This window comes from Desmodus rotundus, chromosome 4 (assembly GCF_022682495.2).
Source record: "Desmodus rotundus isolate HL8 chromosome 4, HLdesRot8A.1, whole genome shotgun sequence".
Lineage (NCBI taxonomy): Eukaryota > Metazoa > Chordata > Mammalia > Chiroptera > Phyllostomidae > Desmodus > Desmodus rotundus.
This window is the reverse complement of record NC_071390.1, coordinates 143114419-143130170: the sequence shown is the minus strand read 5'-3', so window position 1 is coordinate 143130170 and position 15752 is coordinate 143114419. Positions and strand designations below refer to the sequence as shown.

Sequence of the window (15752 nt, the reverse complement as noted above, 5' to 3'; positions counted from 1 at the left end):
GAAGCAAACATTTATTGAGAAGAGTTGCACTGTTTTACAAGTTTGCAAATCTCTTTAATGTCTAGCTTAAGTAAGGACTACTGAGTCTTCATATGTGCTTCTGCATTCAATCTGCTGTGGTGTTGTTCCCATGGAAGGAGATGTGGCCTTGCAAGTATGCAGTTAAAAAAGAGAGGACCTCACAGATCCCCTAAAGGGTCCCAGGAACTCTCGGGATCCTCAGACCAGGTTTGAGAACCACAGGTAGGACTTTGAGGAGCAAGGGCTTTGACTTCTGAAAGACTTGGGTGTGAATCCAGGCTCTGCCTATTACTTCTACGTGACCTCGGAAAGTTATTTAATCTTTTAAAGCCTCAGCATCCTAATCAATAGATTAGTAATGGCATCATTGCTTCACAGGGTTGCTGAGAGGATTAACCGAAATACTTTCTGTATAGCTTAGTATCCCACACTTGGTACATAAGTCAGTAGCTATTATTTTTAATATTATTATTAATAACAGATATCCATGAAATTTGTACAGCTGTGGATCCAATTAGAAGTGTCTGCACATTCAGGTTGGATTTTTTGCGATCCTTTTCCAAGGGTTCAGAAACATTCATCTGTGCCACTTTGGCCCAGGAACAAACACCTGAAGTATCATCTAATCATATCCTTTCCACCCTCAGCATTGTATATAAACTAGTGATCATTAAAGGAGATTCAATGGAGAATTATGAATATAATAAATTTTTTAATGAATGAATCTAAGACTTACAAAAAGTCATTTAAAACATTTTATGGGAAATAATAAACCTTTATTGATGCAATTAACAGAAACTGGAGAGTTTGCCAAGTAATATGAGAGGGCCATCATACATCATTCAAGACTGGGAACCTAAATATTAAGGCCAATTAGAAATTTCAACATACATATTGAAATGATTAACAGATTATAAGGCCCACCTGGAAAAACTACAACCATTCTGGATCATCTCTTCTCATGTACCCTCTGGTTTATGATTCATTTCTGGAAATTCTACAGCCCCCCAAACCGACAGCTCAGGTACCTGGTGATAACTCGCAACCATAGTATCTTAGAAGAATTTCTGTTCATTTGAAGGAATTGCAGCTCAAAAAAGGGTCTTAAACAATGTTAGTTATCAGTAACATGTAGGACATCAGATGTTACACAAAAAGGGAACTAATATCAGACTCTCTGTTTTCTTCTAAGATTTATGACCAGGAAATATGTGACCCAGATTTTCATAAACATTTCCAGAATTAGTATCTGAAGGGAGGGAGAAGGATGGTGAAGAGAGGAAGCAGAAAGGGGGCAAAGTCACAAACTGACAGCCTGGAGTCCTCAGGGGATCAATAGCATCCTGAGTGTCCTTGACCCTGGAAACCCTGACTTAAAGGTCTCTGATTTGGAGAGTAGGCCGCTGTCCCTGAACATGCACCACAGTGGTTCCGTGTGAAGGCCACTCTGCGGGCAGCAGCGAGCCTGTCTGCTAAGAGGCAGTGGTCCCACATCCACTCGACTCTTTAGCGATGTAGTCTTGGTTGACTGACTTTTCACCTCCTTTTGACTTCATACAAGCGTTTGAAGAAATGTTTATTTTTCTCTATCCCTGCCCCCTATAATTAAGGCTGGAAACTGGGGACAGAGTGAGGGGGAAAATGAGAGGCAAAACAAGAATATATTCCCAAGACTAGCCTCTTGAATGAGAAGCATGCTCAGTAATATAGCCTTCATTTATAAACTCTCATTAATTAGAATGTATACTCAAGAATTCCTCATTATCAAAGATACATTCATGTATTTAGCTCCGAGAAAGATCTATCTCTATCATTGCTAACACTGCTAGCATTGAGTGCTTGGCCTGTGCCAAGCATTTCTCTGGTGCTCTTATATGTGCTAACTCCTAACTAGGTTAATCCTGTCAACAACCTGATAAATTCAGTACCACTGTCATGCTCATTTTCCAGGCGACCCAGTTGAGGCACAGAGATTAAGAAACTTGCCAAAGATCACACGGCCATGGAGCGAGGGTGTACTTCTAGGCAGCCTTAACCACTGTTACACAATAAACAAATATCTTTAAAAAGAGAATATTCTGGGACCTAAATGATTCTTATGAATATATTCTTATTTCTCTTATTCTTGGCTGCACCAGCAGCAGCAAAATAGAACAGAAACAAACTCAAAAGTCCTTTAAAAAAGAAAGTGAAAACTATTCAACTAAAACTAAGTGACTAAAAAGAAACAAATAAGGTTGGTGAACTGGCAGTTCGGTAAACCGGCCACTTGGTACACAGGCTTTTGGAGAATCAGCTGGCTTTCCTGTTAGTAGTAGCTGCTTCACCACCTTAGGGACCTGGGGCTGGTCAGTTGACTTCCTTAATTTGGACTACCGCTGTGCTACGACAGTGGCCAGGCCACACATAGCCTTATCAGTTAAATTAGTTAAAATTAAATAAGATAAAATACTCAGTTTTTCAGTGGCATTAGCCACATTCCAAGTGCTTAATAGCCACATGAGATCAGTGGCCCACGGTGGACAGAGCAGATATAGGACATTCCAACATGGCAGAGAGCTCTACCAGACAGAGTTCTCTGCCCTGGCCTCTGGGGTGCCCCCTGCTCCAGCACTCTGTGAATTCATGCCTGACCTATGCGGTGAAAGGGTGGTGGGCCTGGGTAGGAAGAAGGTCTCAACTTTACTATTGCATAAACTGGAACACCATTGAAGGAAAAAAACCCCAAAAAACAAAATGTAGGAGAATGCTCTTACAAGGATGGCTTCTAATCATTTGTCTTCACAGTCCAAAGACGGAAACGGAACATCTGCCTGGTTACCACACAGTAACAACGCAGTCCTTGATACTGTTACAACATGGTCCTTTGGCTTAAAGCAGGTTGGCCATCTCAAGATCCTACTTCTCCTCTTTAATAGAACCAAAAGTCACGGCACAACTGTCTCAAAAATATGCATCCCACATTTTACTGTGTCAAAATTAACGTTTGTCTCCTAGTTGTCCCCAGGCCATTCTAGGCTGACTGTCATCTTAGATGTCTCCTCACTGGCCACTGACAGAATGAATGAATCTGGACAAAGTCCAGCCCTTCCGTGAGCATGAAGGAAAATCAATCCTAATCATTCCTCAACCTTGAAGGAGGGATCTGGCTTTCCAAATTCAGCCCACATTAGCAGGAAAGCCCAGTTTGCCCAAAGCCCAAAGGACATAATGAAGCACCGCCTAATGGAAGACTCACAGAGCTGGCTTGATTTATATTTTATTCTAAACCAATTTAGGGTTGATGCAAAAGAAAAAAACAACATCTTTGAAGTTCTGAAAAACAAGACTTCAAAGATGTTTTCCTTTCTTCTCCACTGAATCTACTTTTTTTTAGACTGTTTCCCGCATGTCTAAACAAAAAGGCCTTTGTTGAGAGATTTCAGATCCTGATTGACTTAAAAGAGGCTTTGAAATCAAGGGACAATTAAATTTACTTTCAGCTACATAGAAGAAGCATGGTATTCACTTCTGTCAAGCATTGTGGGGAATCTGTCCTCATAAAATTCTACATTTCCTAAATTTAATTATAAATCCATTTTCCCTGGGAGAGATATAGTTTTAATCACATGGCCAAGCAAATACTATTATGGTTTAGATTTCTTTAAATACTTTCCCAGGGCAAAAATTCTAATAGCTTTTCTTTAAGGTGCCCACCAAGTTTTATTATTTTGCTATTTCTTGAGGATACACAAAGAAAGAATACAGGCTCAGAAGTTTTAATTGTTGTAAATATTAGAATTAATTAAGACAAGTAAGTATCTTATATAAATAGCTCTCCTTATAGCAACCATGCCAGATGAGAAGGACAACATGGGTATGTTTTTACCCAAGGCATCAAATGAGGCAGATCTGAAGGACCTCAGAGGTCTGTTCTCCTTCAGAATCTCTTGATCTTTTATCTCACCTGAAGAGCGGGCTGTCACAGCACACGCAGTGATACATTCCTGATTCCTTGTTATTCAGGTAGATCCCACTGAAAGGCTGAAAGTCAATTAGATACATCATGTTCAGGTTTCTCAGAACTCTAGCAGGAAATGATACAGTAGATTTAATCCAAGATGAAGTACCCAAAGAGAGGAACTTTTGTACTAATTTGACAAAATGCAAATATCACCACAGAGAAAATTACCACACACCCAATGAAGCAGCCTGCAGACTTATTTATAACCCATCCATTATTGTGCCAAATATTCAAATTACCACATTAATAATGTCCTATATTTACATAGCACCTTTCATCCAGGAACATCAAAGTCCGTGAAAAGGGGAGAGAACAGTCCCCTGGATTGTGTACGATTTCAGTCTCCATTTCAATAGAGTCAATGCAACAGGAATCCAGTCCCCTGTCGAAAACACTTTGAAATCTCCAATTAAAGACAGAGTATGAATACATAAGAAGTAGAGCTCGGTGAGATCAGGGTTGTGCCTTTACTACGCTCCACACAGTGTTGAGGACACTGCGGACTTAATAAACGTTAAATAATGAGGTAGATTCTCCCAGTGCCTCAGTGATGGCACAGATGAAATTACCACGTTAATTGGGGCTTCAGAGTCTGCAGGTGTAAAGGTCTTCTTGAGAGGAACACGAGGAAACCTGAGGCAATGAGTAAGCTGAGGCAATGGGTTTTTTTTAATGTTATTTTGCAAACTGGATGTCATTGGCTAAAAAGAGACCATTTTTGTCCAATTCTTTCTTTTGTCAAAGAAAATTAAAGAAAAAGAAACCCTTGCACTAGCCAACTATGAACCATTGTCCCATTTTGTGGGATGGAAGAGAAGCAGAAGTACAGAAAGGCTGACTGAGTCACAGAGTTGATCAGGGCATACGCTGGACTCTTCCAGCCACTCTAGATTTCCCAACTCAGCAAATTCACAGGTCAAATATTCAAGTGCCCTGTGGTGGTATTAACGGCACATTTCCAGTGAGCTAAATAATGGACAATTTCAATAACCTTCTGAGCCTACCATCTGGGCCCACTTGGATGTTTTCCTCTTTAAAGACCTTAAACTTAGATGGACAAATCTGAACAGTAGTGAGCTGGTTGTTTTTCGGCCCATCCCCTAGAATGCTCGTTCCCAGTATTGGGAATGAGCATTTATCAGGGGAAGGAAGTTTCACATCCCTCCCACCTGGGCTGATGAGACACATATGCCCAAGGGCTCCCAGTTCTGAAGTTGATCTAGAAAAGCCCAGTCATAGGATCCAGACAACCTGATAAGATTGAAAATATAATTTTGTTATTGTAGGGGGCAGCTGGACAGAGGAAGTGACAAGGAACTGGTATTATAATTTTAAAATATTGAAATGAAAAGGAAATGCTAGCTGACATGTTTGATGAAATGACATCTATGAACTGCCTCTTTGCCTGATTTCCCGATGTCTTCCTCTCCCCCCTCCAACTTTATATGTCCTAGCTCTTATTTAGGGCTAAAGTCAGGTTCCATCACAATTGTTCATACTAGTGTTTACTTGCAAACCTGGTATGTGTCCAGTGGAAACTTAAACTGGGTGTGCACACGACGTCCACGTGAAGAATGGGCTGGAGCAGGGGCAAGAAGACACTGGAAGCAAAGAACCACCAAAGGGCCATTACAGGGCTGGATTCAGCTGTGGCAGGAGGAGTGGTAATACAAAGAAGAGGGTGAGTTAAAGAATTACTTAGAAGACAGAACTGAAATGACTGTATGGGGAGGGGGAGAGGTCAGAGACAGAATGTCACTCAAGATACCCATTGGGTTTTCAATGTCTGTGCTATGGACTGAAGGTTCATTGAAGCCTAATCCCTGATGTGATGGTACTTAGAGGTGGGACCTTTGGAAGGTGACAAGGTCATGAGGGTAAAGCCCTGATGAATGGGACTGGTGCCCTTATAAGAAGAGTCATGAGAGAGAAGCTGCTCTCTTCCTCCAGTATGTAAGGACACAGCAAGAAGGTAGCCATCTGCAAACCAGGAAGAAAGCTCTCTGCAGTCATCAAACTGCCAGCACCTTGGCCTTGGACTTTCTAGCCTGCAGAACAGTGAGAATAAATGTTTGCTGCCTAAGCCCTGCAGTCTATAGTATTCTGTCACAGCAGCCCGAAATGACTAAGACAGTCTGGACTAATGGGAGTTCTCCCTTCTATGATCTTATTAACACAACAAACCTGATGGAAACAGATGACACCCTGAAAAGGGATAATTTGCAGATAATTAAATACAGAGCCATTTACAAAGGTAGGGAGCCCTGGCTGGTATGGCTCAGTGGATTGAGCACTGGCCTGCGAACCAAAAGGTTGCTAGTTCGATTCCCAGCCAGGGCATCAGCTAGGGCACATGCCTGGGTTGCAAGCCAGGTCCCCAGTAGGGGGCACACAAGAGGCAACTACACATTGATGTTTCTCTCTCCTTCTCCCTCCCTCCTCTCTCTCAAAAGTAGTGGTGGACAGAGCCAATGGAAACCAACAAGGGAGGGTGAAGCACCCCTGGCCAGTGACCACAGAACACACATCCTCTGCTAGGCCTGTGGCCCAAGAAAGGGGCAGTTACCAGAACCTGTGACACTGCAACTGTAGGTGAGGGCTGCCTGCTGCAGCTTCAATCTGCACTGGAAGGACAGAGCTCCAGAGAGGACCCTGGACCCCAATTCTCTATCCTGCCATCTGATCCATCTGATCTCTCTGGCATCTCCCACTGGTCAAACTCAATCAGTAGTCAGAGGGTAAGGGAGATGATTACTCTTCCCGAGCTCAGAGTGGGGTAAAGAAGAGGCAGGCACATCTGGAGGGCAGACAGAGGATGGCCAGCATAAAGCCTACCTTCTCCTGATATTTGACTTTTAGTTATTGCTCAGCCAGGATATAAACCCCTTCACCATGCCTAGCAGAGGGCCAGCACATTACTGATGCCCAATAAAAACATACGGAACTCAATTTTAATTTGGAGTCACTGATCAAAAAGTTTAAATGTTTTACTTCTTTTTCCTTGGCCTTATGAAGCTAACAATGGCTTATAGTTCTGCAATATTTTAACAAGTTAAATGTGGAAATGGATCAAGTGAAAGGTATGTATAACACTAGTCAAAACGGATGAGGCTCATTTTGTAAAACGGCCAAAAGCAGAGAGTATAATGCACCATCTGTTTGAGAATCCCACAGTTTTCTTCTAAACATCAGGCAGCTCATCTCCAGGCTCTGTATATATACCAAGCTCTGCCTGAGAACAGGTCTGGCCTAGAATAGTCTGGGAATGCACACAACTGCACCGAGTACCACGTATGGCTCCCTTGTGCCATATGCAATAATGGCAAATACAGCCTCTTTCCCAGTAAAGGCTTTATTAAAATCCCACCCACAGGAAGTTTTCAAAAATACCAGTCTTTCACAAAAATCTGTTGGGATCTGCTGGTCTGTCTTATGACTTCAGCATAGAAGTAGAGGGCGAGGCCATGATTATAAGGCCACATGCACACGGACAGCGACTTGAACTTTGTAGAAACTGCTAAAGTAAAGATATAAATACTTTACAACTTTGCAAAACCACTGTGCCGTGGTCCAGTCCGTGGGGTCTGCTTCACAAATTAAAGCACCTAATAGCCAAGTTCAATAGCTATATTCCAGTGGCCAATTAGGGTCTAAGACAGGACACTTGTTAAGAAATGTAGTGCGATAAAAGTGTTACTATAATGAGGAACCACTGAGGACTGTTCTTTCAGGAAATGAATAAAGGTGAGATTCTTCAATGTAGTCTAAATAATGTTTCCACCTCTTAGTCTTTAGTCACTTAACATTCAGCAAATTTATTTTCTGAGTGCCAGATGCCATGTTATGTGCTAGGGATGTACCAACAACAGCAAGTGCAATGAAGGAAAAGGACCAGTAAAGCAAACCCACACTGGAGCTGAAGAAAGGCTTCCCTGAGGAAGTGAGGTTTGGGCTGAGAGCTGAAATATAGGTCTGAATGAATTAGTGGACATGGAGGGACGGTGATGAGAAAGGAGAACACAGGGTCCAAGGGCCCTAGGGAGAAGGAAGCCCAGGTGTTTGAGAGATGAAAGGACACTGTGGCCAAAGTTCAGAGATTAAGAGGTAAAATGGCAGGATTTGAGGATGGGGGTGGGAGGTAGGGGCCAGGGCTGTTAGGGCCTTATTAGCTATTTAAACACTTTTCTCTTTACTGTGAAAGCAGTGGGAAGCCACTGAAGGATTTTAAGCAGGGGAGTGATGTGGTCAGATTTGTGTTTTGGAAAGATCTCTTTGGAGGCCGTGTGGAGAATGTCTAGATGAGGAGCACGAATGGCTGTGAGTAGAAGAGTGGAGGCCACTGCAGTCCAATCAGTGAGAGATGGTGGGAACCTGGACCAGCACGGCAGCAAGAGCACTGGAGAGAAGTAGAGTGATTGGGAGGTAACTTAGGAGACAGAATAGATGGTGAGGTGATGGAGGGCAGAGAGTGGCATGTTCAGGGGAAGGCTTTGGTTTCCACAGCTAGGTGGATAACGGTGGTCTGAGAAGAGGATGATCAGTTAGGTTTTGTAACTAGATCTATCCCAATCCCACTCTCTTATGCCTCTACTCAGAAAACTGTAAAGTCAGTTTAGCTTACCGGTTCAGTTCCTTTTTCTCTGGTGACATAGAATTGCTCTGGAGTCAGCTTCTCTCGCCACTCACTCTTGGTAAGAGATGGCTCATGCTTTGTAAGAGACCCTGTTAAATAAGACTTTTGAAATTAAAACAAAAAGGCACAATGACCTTTTGATCCTCAGCCTTTCTCCTAAAGTACACTATTACCCAGCAGAATAAGTCATTCCCTCCCCTCTCCCCCACTCCTTCATTCGTCACAGAAACCAGAAAGCTCCGGTATAAAATGCTTTAATTGAGTCATTAGTTTAATAAGAAATGAGTAATAAGTAGAGAGCCAGTTTCCTAGTCCCCCTGGGGCATAGAAGCTAAAGAGGCAGCTGAAATATGAAACAATGCAGAATAAATTCTCCTCAGGTACCTAAGGGAAAAAATTGATCCTTCTTCCATTACTATGTTCAAAGCACTAGTTCCTGTCAGGATACAGCTGGGAGTAGTTGAGTGATTGGAAAGAAAAGAAGGTTGAGCTAGTGGGTTATTAAATTCCTCTCCCTTGCGGGTTTATAAAGATATCTCTGATTTTGTTTGTCAAGGAAGGTCTTTATTAAAAATCCTTCTTGTGTGGGGAAAAAAAGGAGATCCCTATAGCATATACTCCTGAAAGGGAAACTGAGACCCACCAGAACCTATTCTAATGCTTCATAGTTTTTATTCACAATTTGTTTCCTTTCTTCTACTTTCTCTGGCCCCTATCTTACTACTTCTATTCCAGTGAATGTAAACAAAATAACTAGGGCCAGACAGTGTATTTGATCCAAAGCTGGGAATCTGCATATGCAGAGGGCCAACGAGAGTTATGTGCAGATTTTCAACTGCACCCTTAGGCCCCTTGTTGTTCAAGGGCCAACTCTACTCTCTTTAGCCAAATGGGGATAGAAAGCCAATATATATAATAAATGTTTTAATCATCCAACATAAAGAATTTGAAGGGATGTTATAATTTGTCCACCTCAATGAGAAAACAGAGGTCCAAACGGTGAGTAGCCTGGCCATTGCATCGAAGATGAAATGTTAAACACCTGTGATCTCACTATCAAGAATCAAACATGTCAGAAACTCATACTGGAAATTCATTTCGGTTCCAAAAGATTCCTAAACACTTTCAGCAAGAAAAGACACATATCTTCATCATCAGGCCATAATAATGTACAATATGTTATTTCTGTATCGCATACTGCTGATCACTTATGGCTGTTTACATTTTACTAAAGGGTTTTTACCTGTTACGTATCTTAAATGTTGGCCTTTCTTAAACAGTTTTTATAAGGCTACAGGAATTTTTTTTTTACTATGGAAATATATCTCTGAAGTTTTCCTATGGAAATATAGCTCAATTACACACAATTTTTCGGGAACTCATCTCTTGGGGAGTAAAGCAAAATGTATTTATGTGACAATTTTTACTACTCAGTAGCTTCCAGAGTTATCAGGCAGAATGCCAACTAATAAATGGAGAAAGAATGATAAAATTTTAAAAAATCACCATTTTTGCAATCAATAAAATAATAACTGATTCAATCAAGAGTCATCGGGGGATTCTAACCCCCCTGGGTGAAGGCTGTTGAAAAATGAAATAGTCAAACCTTTTTAAAATATGATGCCAAAGATTATTAATTACAATGAGGAAAATATTCCTTTACAATGGAAAAACGCAGAAATTACCACTTCATCCAAGTAAGCAAAGTTACCATCGGCAACAGTGGGGCCAGCTGACACAATGCATCACGGGGTGTGGCACACTGAGCATGCGTCACCCCACCCCCCAGCCCCGCAATCAGTGCACTGAGTCTCTTCTCAGAGGGCTCACTGAGGACTTCTTAGTAGAACGTAGGAACACTTCATCCTTACTTACTTCTCGGCAGTATTAACACTCTATATTCTCTCTTTGGGGGGATATTCTTTCCCTTGGCTTCCATGACACCAAATTCACTTGAGCATCCAGTTACTCCCTATCAGTCTCCTCCTCAGTTTCCCTTCCTCTAGCCACCCTGGAATCTTGGTGTGCTTCAGAGGAATCTACCCATCCTAGGCTTTCTTCTGCCATCACTCCACATGCGCCCCCTGGGGTTTTATCCATTTGGTAGCTTCAAGTACCATCTACATGATGAGACTCCCAAATCTACTTTTCTCTCCATCCTAGATCTCTCTGCTGAATTCCAGATCAATATACAGGGGTGGGCAAAAGTAGGCTTACAGTTGTGAGTGACATTTTTTTGAGTTAATAAAGCTATTGTAATAATAACCTGCATGTCTTTTTCCATGTGAACAACTTTGAACCATACATTTGCCCACCCTGTACAATGGACACTGGGATATCTCCCCTAGGATGTCCCATCTCAAACTACACGCACAAAAAGCCTTCTTGTGTCTGCCCACCTGGACCCAAATCTGCTCCTCTTCTCATATGTTCTAGCTCATCCATCCCACGTTTCAAACCAGAAAGCCGGGCCATTGTCTGTGATTCTTCCATTTTCCTTGCACCAAGCCCTGTTGGTTCTACTTCCTAAATGACTCAGATCTGTTCATTCTCATTTCTCTGCTATCACCTTGCATTAGGCCACCATTATCTCCAGCACAGATTACAAAAGTCTCCTCTTTTTTAAGTCTTTGCCTATCCTGATCACTTCCTTTTTCTCACTGCCCCAAACTGTTCAATACAACATAATATACTCAAGTTAAATTCCAAACTCCTCGATGTGACTTGCACGGCCCTGTGTGATTTGACTCTGGTTACCACTTTCAACTCCTCCCTCCCACTAGGCCCCAGTCCTTGGAACTGCAATCCTCTGAGTTCCCCCAGAACATGTCATGTTTTGCTCAGCTTTTACTTGTTAAGATGGAGTGAAGACTTCCAAGTTCCCTACATTCTGGACCAGAAACCAGAGGTCTCCAACCTCTGATCTCAGTTTACATGTTATATTCTCCAAGAGACCTTCCCTGACCACCATCCCCCTTCCCCAAGTCTGAGCTGCAAGATCCTCCTCTGTGTTCATGCCCCGCAGTATTTCCTTGATAGACTATTTAATCACAATGACAGCAGGGTAATTTGTCTGGATGTCTCATTAGACTAGAAGCTGGAAGTCTGAAATAATTGTCTTTGTTCAATGTATCACTAGTACATATTACAGTGCTTTGGTATTTAATATTCATTTTTTTCATTCAGTTAGACAAATATTTACAGAGCACCTACTGTGTGCCAGATAATATCCTAAATGTTAGGGATACAGGGGTAAAGAAAACACACAAAGAATCACTGCCCTTAGGGAATAGAAGTAAAATTGACTAAGTAAGTAAAGAATATAGATAGATCTTTAGGTGACTTTTTTAAAAATCACAAAGGCGATTAGAAAGTGAGGATGTGTGTACATATGTACTCATGTCTGTGTATTGTATGCGCACATGTAGACACACACAATTTTCAACAGAGTAGTCACAGAAGGCCTACCAATGCAAAAGAATACACACACCCCTATGTTCATAACAGCGTTATTTACAATAGCCGAGATCTGGAAACAGCTCAGGTGCCCATCAAGAGGAGCAGATCAAAAAGCAGTGGGACCTTTACACAATGGACCACTACTGCAGCAGTGAAATAGAAAGAAGCCTTGTGACAGCACGGATGTGCTGGAAATTATTATGCTCGGCGAAATAAGCCAGTCAGAGAAAGATAAATATCGTATGACCTCACTCATATGAGGAATCTAAAGAACAAAATAAACTGACAGACAAAACAAAACCAGAGGCATGGGCACACGGCACAGACTGACAGATCTCAGAGAGGAGGGAGTCGGAGGGGAGGACTGGAAGAGATTCGCTAAAGAACATATATGCGTAGCCAGTGGACACAGACAATGTGGTGCATTTGGGGGAGGTGCAGGGGCTGGGTGGAGTGGGGTAAAGGGGAAGGTAAGGTAAGTGGAGGACACTTGTAATAATGTCAACAATAAAAATTTAAAAATAACTTTAAAAAGGTGACATATCAGCAAATACTTGAAGAAAATCAACAATCATGCCATGTGAATATCCAGGAGAAGAGCACTGTAGGCACGAAGAAAACCAGGTGCAGTGGGCCTAGCGTACCTGATGAACAGCAAAGAGAACAGAGCCACTGGGGTGGAGGAGGAGGGGAAGGTTGGTGAAGTAAGAACAGAAATGTAATGGAAGCCAGATCATTTAGGACCTTGAAGGCTATTGTGAAGACATTGGCTTTTATTCTGAGTAAGTTTGGAAGTCCCCGGAAAGTTAGCAGAGGCATGGCCTGACCTAACATTTAAAAAGGATCAGTGGCTGCTATTCATTTAAAAACCATTGAAGCAGGGCAAAGGCTAAAGCCAGGAAATCAACATGATGGCGACAAATAATCTGGCCGAGAGATGGAAGAGACGGGGGTCAGAGCAGATGCAGTAGAGGTGCTTGGAAGTGGTCAGGCACTAGACACATTCTGGCGGCAGAGCCAGAGGATGTGCTGATGGATCAGCTGTGGAGTATGAGAGGAGGAAAAGGGTCAACGGTCACTATTCCAAGGCTCTGGTCGTGCACTGGACAATGGGAAAGAGGACAGGAAGAGTAGGTTTGGAAACTTGGTGTTGGATGTAAGTTTAACAATGTCAATTAGATACTCAAATGGAGAGGTCAGACAGGCAGTTGGAAATATGGACTTAGAGTTCAGGGAGAGGCCCCCCGGAGAGATGTAAATTTGGGACTCCTCAGCATTAAGATGTATTTAAAGCCATGAGACTGGACAACCCCCAAGTCGGTAAGTGTAGACAAACAGAGGCCCAAGGGCTTGACTTTGAGACACTCTAAACATACAGGCTGATGCTATGGGGAGCCACAGATACAGAAGGGAAGGAAACCAAGAATATGCTGTCCTGGAGCTAAGTATTTTAAGGAAAATGGAATAATCTACTGTGCTGAAAAATCAAGAAAGAGAGGACTGACAGGCCTGAAAAACAGCAGTTTAGGTAGAGGATTGGGGGTGAATCTGATCAGAATAGATTTAATAAGAGAAAAGGAGGAAAGTCAGACATACCTGCGGATCCATCTTTTGAGGAGTTCTGGAGGTAGCTAGTAAGGCAAGTGAGGTCAAAAGCACTTTTTAACATGAGAAAAATCATAGTACCCTAATGTGTTGATGGGACTGATCCTGTGGAAAGGATAAACTGATGACTTAGGAAAGAAAGGGGAAAGCTATGGAGCTATGCTTGACCTCCAGCACACCAAATATGGAAACCAATTAAACTGAGAAAAGTTTAATGACCACATAAGCTTTAGATAACTATTTGAGATAACAATAAGGGAGCTTTATAAAGCAATGCAAGCTAAACTACCAACAGAATGATGGAAACATTTTTAAAGTCATTTTAGGCTAGGTTATCAGGTAGAATTGTTTTTATTTTAAGAGCAAGTAGGATCAGAGCTAGTTTTAATGGGTGTGAACTATTTGTTTAAGCCTAAGGGAAGTGGAAGGCATTCCACTTTAGGCAGGGTAAAAGACTGGTGGGTGCATAGATATAACTACATTTTGTAAGCCCTCAACCAAGGGCAAAATGCTAAGAGCTGGCCAGTGTCAATGTGTCAGAATGTGATCTAAGCCAGTAGTCACACAAAGGTTACTCCAAAAGGTGAAAAATCAGAAGAGTAAAAACAGGCTTTGCTAGTTAGAATGAACTGTCCTTGATTCCTCCTCCCAGAACCTAAACTTTGTCCTTGAGGGGCATTTGTGAAATCTGAATCCTGGGTATTACGGACATCTAACAAAGAAAGGAGCATTAGAAAGGAGCACCGTGATAAAAAGCTCTCTGTACCCTTCAGATATCTGTCCTGCCATGTCATTCCACATGTATTCCTGGCTTTAGCAAAGACCTTGCATTATTGCATTATTTCTATGAACAGCTAAGAGGAGGATCGACTTTTGGTGTTAAGGTTGGGATTTATAGTTCATAAAGCTGCCATTATCTTCCTATCTCCTTTTGGGGAGGAAGTGAGATGGGAGTAGAGAAAAAAAACCAAAATCTATTGTCTCCTGAAAGTATTGCCCTCAGTGTCTTTCACATGCAGTACAGTATAATAGCTGACACAAGAAAGGGGAATTCATGAAGGGCTACCTTCCGTGGGACTCCCATGCTTTAGCTCTGAACCCAAGGCATGCATCCCAGCTCCCTCTTCCCTGGCTTTCAATTTTACTACACCTATTAGAGAGTGACAACCTGTTTGCAGGCACCCACCTTCTCCCTCTGCTGCAATTGTTTTTAGTTAAAAATCTGTTTAAATTGTTAAACAAAATAATTACTCCTTCATCTAAATACAACAAGAAATACATTTGTCATGGTTCTTCTAACCCTTACCTATATGTACCTTTTACACTACTATTGTGTGTGAAAGGTTTCATGGGTGGGCATCAGTGTTAAAACTAGTTGATGAAGTACCAATTCAAGCACCGATTACAGACGTGTTGTTGCCAATCTGCCAGCCTAGATGACTGTGTCAAGGGGAGACAGACTCTGCCTTGACAGCCAAATGACAAACGGTCAGTTGGTGCTCTCAGGTCGGGATATATGTGATCTGCATCACTTGAAGAGGTTTAAACTGGGTATTATGAGCTGAACTCAACGCCCCCCCATTCATATGTTGAAAGTCCTAATCCTCAGTACCTCATAATGTAACCATATTTGGAGATAGGACCTTTAGAGAGGTGATTATGTCAAAATGAGGTCATGAGGATGGGCCCTAACCCAACCTGACTAGTGTCCCTGTATGAAGAGGAAGAGACACTAGGGATGTGAAAGCACAAAGAAAAAGCCATTTGCAAGGAAAGGAGACAACCCTCGGGGGGAAACCAACCCTGCCCAACACTTTGATCATGGACCTGCAGCCTGTAGAACTGTGAGGAAATATATTTGCTTTCTCAGCCACCCAGCCCAAGGTATTTTGTCATGGCAGCCTGAGCAGAGTAATACAATGTGCTTTAGGAAATGACTAAAGTTTGAATGAAAATTGCATTATGAGTAAATTCTGTACAGTTTTACCAAACAGCAATTTAGGTCTATGTACATACAACACAGAGGAAGCT

General features: G+C 42.1%; 1 protein-coding gene across 4 annotated transcripts in view; it reads right to left on the bottom strand.

The window, feature by feature from the left end:
- MSRB2 (methionine sulfoxide reductase B2) overlaps positions 1-15752 on the bottom strand; it is a 30153-nt gene that overhangs the window by 11868 nt on the left and 2533 nt on the right. For 3 of the 4 annotated variants that reach the window (XM_053922668.2, XM_045183915.2, XM_045183923.2), the window contains exons 2-4: positions 8646-8746; positions 5542-5625; positions 3968-4044 (exon numbers count right to left, since the gene is read on the bottom strand). In XM_053922668.2, coding sequence (XP_053778643.1) covers positions 3968-4044; positions 5542-5625; positions 8646-8746 — 262 coding nt within the window. The remainder of the gene's footprint in view (positions 1-3967; positions 4045-5541; positions 5626-8645; positions 8747-15752) is intronic. The other variant, XM_024576320.3, reaches the window with a different exon arrangement.